At 36.5% G+C, this 6,089-nt stretch overlaps 1 protein-coding gene across 1 annotated transcript; it reads left to right on the top strand.

Annotated features, from left to right (window-relative positions):
• Positions 1-947: 947 nt before the first annotated feature.
• Positions 948-1,830, top strand: LOC118749224 (40S ribosomal protein S17). Its single transcript, XM_036484015.1, has 3 exons — positions 948-1,050; positions 1,333-1,484; positions 1,537-1,830. Exons 1-3 carry the CDS (start codon positions 1,048-1,050, stop codon positions 1,778-1,780), a joined length of 399 nt encoding a protein of 132 aa, XP_036339908.1. The 5' UTR covers positions 948-1,047; the 3' UTR covers positions 1,781-1,830.
• Positions 1,831-6,089: the final 4,259 nt, after the last annotated feature.

The raw sequence follows: 6,089 nt of genomic DNA on the forward strand, positions 1-6,089 counted from the left end.
GCGTGCACAACGATTAGCAAACGACAGTGCCGTACTTATCCGTTTCTGCATCTTCTACGATTTGCCGATAACTAGCCGATAACGACAAGTGTGCAGATCTCCTTTGAAATGCATGTGCTCGGCTCAAAATTTCAGGGCGAGACGATAACGCAACTATGATTGGACGACAAGTGTGCAGATAGCCTAAGTAAGGCACTGTAACTTGCTAATCGTTGCGCACGCATTGTTTTTTTACATTTTATGGGGAAAAATTAGTGCAATAGTTAATATTTGCATCAAAATTGCATAAAAATTTGTATTTTTGCATAAAATCTATGGACATTATTAAAAAGTGGATATTTGCAGTAAAATTCAATAATTGTGAGAGCTTTAACTATAAAATATGACGAAATTGTAAAAGAAGAGATATTAGGCCGTATGAATAAAAACAAAGCAATTGCTTTTTCTTAATATTTCATAACTTTTACTTAAATTTTGCTTGAATAAATCGAATAAACTGTAAGAAATTTTAAGAAAAAGCAATTGCATTTTTTATTCATACGGCCCATTACTGAAAAATTATGTCTAGAATTGTTGCAGCACAGCCCATATTTAAAAATTTGCAGGCTTTTGTAAATATTTCGCGAAAATATCAACCAGAAAAACAGTCAATAGCTGCTCCAAGTGATTTTTTAGGGCCGGTTGTTCAATGTCTAATTAGCACAAATCGGAGGTAGAAGCTCCGGTTAAATACGACTGCTTTATCGATCACATGTTATATGCGTGATGTCGAAAACGTCGATAATGATGTTTAACCGGCAAGTAGTGATAACCAGACATTGATTAACCGGCCCTTAGACACCAAACGAATTGAAATATCACGACCGAGTGTGTGAATGTGTAGTCGTCATTATTGTAACGATGAAGCAACTGCTATCACCTTGTATGAATGGTCCTTGTCCGCAAGTACATGGTATAACAAAAGCTGACTGGTGTGAAACATACCAAGCATCACTGTCTACAGCTGGCATGTCAAGATTTATGTTCTCTTCCGGTTAAGCGTTCACCATGGTGGGTAGGATTTTGCTAATTGCGGAAAAGTATATTCAGTTGCATTAATAGGGAATTTACATGATTCAACTTCACAGTCGATTACTTGAATCAAAAGTTAAACGAAAGTAGGCAGCCGACCAACTTCATTGAAAACGATTAGTTGAAAGGCCGTTTACAGCAAGCGATTGATGCTTTCAACTAAAAGTTGGCTGAAAATCGCTTCATGTAAATTCCCTATGTCTTATTGGTCATTTCGTTGCAATGCTGTAGACATAAACTCGCTTATTTTATTATTTAAAGGGTCGCGTCAGAACTAAAACGGTTAAAAAAGCCGCTAAGGTCATCATTGAAAAGTACTACACACGTTTGACTTTAGATTTTCATACCAACAAACGTATTTGTGAAGAAGTCGCTATAATTCCTACAAAGCCACTAAGGAATAAAATTGCAGGGTAAATAAATGATTTTAAGTTTGGTAACTATTGTAATTATTGAATTTTGTAGCTATGTTACACATTTGATGGGCCGTTTGCGTCACTCTCAAGTTCGTGGTATTTCCATTAAGTTGCAAGAAGAAGAACGTGAACGCCGCGACAATTACGTACCTGCTGTGTCTGCATTAGAGCAGGACATCATAGAAGTTGATTCTGATACAAAAGAAATGCTGAAGCTATTGGACTTCCATAATATTCGTGGACTGCAGCTTACACAGCCGTCTACGGGTGGAACATTTAACAGGAGAAATTAATGTTTGTGTTTGACGAAAGTTGAAATACATCTTCAGTAAAACCGCCCGTACTTGTGTGAACTTTTATTTACTAAAACGTGCCAAAAGGCCCATCATGTTCTACTATATTGAAATAAGTGGTAATTCTCTAGGGTGGGGTAACAACACCTAAAAAAGGTGCGGAAATAATATTATTAACCATTTAAAAGTTATGAACAAAAAACTTTTGTTAAATTTCGTTGTTTTCTATGGGCAATTACACCGACAAAGATTCACTAAATCACCTGTTCTCACTTTTTAAACACTATTAAAATATATAATTTAACTTATTTATTAAAGAAACACTTAGTTTTATCAACCTAAGATAGATTAGTTTGTTATTAAAAAGAAGTTGACAATCTTTGCGAGCCGAAACGCGAGATTCCAAAATAGCTATAGTGCTGCCACTGTATTAGTATTTCGTAATAATTCACTTTTCCTTATGAGATGTGTGCACTGTTCAATGCTTTTCGGTATCTTCTTTCGTTTAATTTTTAATAAAAAATCGCGTAAAAATTCCGAATTAAAAATCCGCTTTTATTATTCAAAATTCCAGTCTGGTAGCACTAAGTTGTATGTTATTTTGCTATCTTATTCATCGTTTATATGAAAACTTTAACAATAAATTATATAAGAACTATAGGGTTTCTAGAAAAAAGGGGGGTAGTTTTGAAATCAGGGGGTCCTATTCTACCCCCCTTCATCCCCCCTTTTTCTAGAATTTGCCGTCCGTCTACTAAAATTTTCCCAAAATTTTCGCCTGCGTCGCTTTTTCCATAAAAATCAATACTTCGATAAATAATGAAAATTTTTAATAAAAAATCGCGCGATTTTTTATTAAAAATTTTCGCCTGCGGCGCTTTTTCCATAGAAATCAATACTTCGATAAATAATGAAAATTTTTAATAAAAAATCGCGCGATGGTATAGCGAAATTTGCTATTATATTTTGGTTATATCTTATTTAGATGAAAGTAAAAAGAAGAAGAAGAAGAAGTGTATAGTGTAAACAGTATAATAGCGCAAATGAAATGTGAAATAAAGTGGCAATACCAGCGATTTGAGGTTATAATAATTTTAGCAGGCGCAAAGTTTGTTTACTCTGTTTTATTAACGAAATATATAAAATAAAAGTGAATAAATGATTTGGTTTGCATAAAATAATAACCGGAAACGTTTTAGTAGTGTTTTAAAAGTGGAAACTGATGATTTAGTGCATTTTTGACGTGGTAATTGCTCATAGAAAACAACGAAATTTAACAAAAGTTTTTTGTTCATAACTTTTAAATGGTTAATAATATTATCTCGCCCCCTCCGGATTATTATTAGGGGGACCGAAACGCGTCGTTTGGTACTTTTCCGCACCTTTTTTAGGGGTTGTTACCCCACCCTAGAGAATTACCAAATAAGTAGTTTTTTGGCGCTTTGGTCAAGTAGTGGGTAGTGTTTATTTGGCGAAACTCCATTATGGCCGTTCGTTAAAGATGCGGTGGGCGAAGGGGAGTGGGTGTGGCACCTCCAACCGACCTTTTTGGGCGGCATGAACCGCCGTTGGTAAAAATGCAACCCCCGACCACCTAGGCCCGCTATGGTTCCTTACGGACCCCTTAGAAAAATGGCCAAAAATCGCAATTTTTACTTGCGTCCACAGTATTTTTTGCGTAGAATTCCTTTCTGCGTAGGCGGCCTTCGGCCGCGCTTAGGGATTATAACCCTTACTACGTAGAATTCTTTCTGTGTGACCTAACTGGGGCTACCGCCCCAGTGATGTAACCTTAGGAAAGGATGAGGTAACTAGAATTCCTTTTCTGTGTGGTAAACCTGGGGCTGCCGCCCCAGTGATGTCTATTTTGGTTACTGGGTGTTGTAAAAATGTATTGTGTAAATGAATATTTATAATTTTTGAAGCGAATAAATGCAAATGAAAATTGTGATTTTTGGCAATTTTTCTAAGGGGGACCTAGGTGGTTGGGGGTTGCGTTTTTGTCAATGGCGGTTCATTCCCTCTCCAAAAACGTGGGTTAGAGGTGCCACGCCCACCGCCCCTTTAACGAACGACCATAAAGGAAAGCCAACCCGTTTATTTGCACAACGATTTTTGGTTGCCGTGCCCAAACGCGTGATTCGAATATCAAAAAAATTTTACACACGCTTCACAGCAAACAATTAGGTGTGATACATGATTCAATAATTAAAGGTTTGCTCATTAGTGACATTAGAGTTTTGACACTCCCTTAGCTCCCTTACAAAAGCTTTGCACACACACACGAACTCACACACAGTGCTTTGCTAAGGGAGCCGATTTTGTCAAGAGGGAGCGAGAAAACTGTTTTTTGAGCAAACCTTTTATTATTGAATCATGGGTGTGATACACCATCCAGAAAATATTCCAGATCCAGAAAGTATTCTATCATTCTTGCTCTCAGCTCGATTGGCGCAATCTTGTATTCTATCATTCTTGGGTGTGATATACATTTGAGAATGATTTGAAATCACAGCCTTTCTGAAATGTCAAACGTTTGAAAGTTATTTGATATTGATTTGAAAATTACAGCTTTTTCAATTAAAAGGGGAGTTTGATCTCCATTCGAGAATATCGTTAACTCAAATCAATTTCAAAGGTTATTTCATGATACAAATATTTAAAGGTAAAACCATGATAAAAATATAGTAAGGTAGAACCGCTGAGAGTCACTTTTAAAATTCTTGACGTTACCAAACAATTTAATTTTTAAATTTACTCACAAACTCACACACACATTTTCATTTTCAATCTCAAGCAACAACAATTTCGAACAATATCAATTTTTTATTTTCCCTTTTATATGATTTTAAAATGTTGGCAAACTTCAAACAAAAATCATGGCCGACAAATTGAGAGAACGGAGAGAACCTTGCTATGTTTTTATCATGGGTAAAACCGCTCGCCCAATTCGTCCGCCATTGGGGTTTTTTGACGTTTGCTAGCATTTTGAGTTTACTCTCTCGAAATTATTCAAATGTCAAATAATTTCAAAATAAACAAATGAAAATTTATAATTTGAAATTTTATTTATTCAAATGTGGGAACAACTTAAAGTTTTATAGAAGGAAAATGAGATGCTGCTTTAGCGGCTGCGCTAATACCGTTTTTACCTGCAAGCAAAGCACTATAAAGTTCTTTCAAGTTCCCGCAATTACCATATGTACGCAAAACTAGATGTTGTTGTTGTTGTAGCGGCTACAACAAACTCCTACTTGAGTAGGCTGAATGAGGATGTGCCGAACGAATGTCCGGCATGCGGAGAGACCCCACATGACTCGAACCATCTCTTCGCATGCCCGGAAAACCCGACAACCCTAACGGCCCTGTCCCTGTGGACAGATCCCACAGAAGCTGCACGCTTCCTAGGGTTGCCGTTAGTGGAACTTGACGACAACGACTGAGATACCAACCGATCTGGGCGGGGTTGTTGTAGCCGCTACAACAAAACTTGAGGCTGGTGGTGTTAAGGCAGCGGATTTTCCCAAGTGCCTAAGTGCGCTAGGCTCATTTTTTGCTACACCACTTGACACAAGATTGTTCTTAGCAAAAGTGCAGTGACTTCAAGTTTAAGTTAAACAAAATATGCCAAAATCTTCGGCTTATCATGTGGACAGAAATTCATTACACAATTTCTAACATTTATTTATTTATATATGTACATACATATGTACATATCTATGAATGTACATTCAAATTTTAATGTTTCGACAGAAATATATTTCTTTGGTTTGAGTGAAAATAAAAACAAACAAATGAAATGAGGTCGAGAGAAATTTTCAAAAATGCTAGCAAACGTCAAAATTCCCAAAGCTGGCTCTCAGCGATTGTATCTTATAAATATTTTTATCATGGGTTATTTATCAATTGTACTACAAATGTGGAAATAAAATTTATTATAGGAAATGTATATTTCATATTTATTTTTTCTTCGCGATGTGCATATGTATGTACATGGGCGTAGCCAGGTAGGGGCAGGGGGGTGCTCGAACGCCGCCCCCCCCTAACTTTCAAATTTTCTTTGTATATATATATAATAGTACCCTGAAATGCCAGCTTAATAGGGTCGAGCCCCCCTAAATTTCATTCTGGCTACGCCGATGTGTATGTATATAACAAAAGAAACAATTAGGGTACTCACAGTTTACTTCTAAAGTTAAAAGGTGGCAACTTTAACAAGATAACACACTCGAACTGTGAGCAACCCTTATGTTTAAATAAAGTATTGTTACGATTATCCTCGAAACCTTGAGGGATTACCCAAATATAC

Source organism: Rhagoletis pomonella, unplaced genomic scaffold (genome assembly GCF_013731165.1).
Source record: "Rhagoletis pomonella isolate Grant_MI unplaced genomic scaffold, Rhpom_1.0 Rhpom_scaffold_00014, whole genome shotgun sequence".
In the NCBI taxonomy this organism is placed as follows: Eukaryota; Metazoa; Arthropoda; class Insecta; order Diptera; family Tephritidae; genus Rhagoletis; species Rhagoletis pomonella.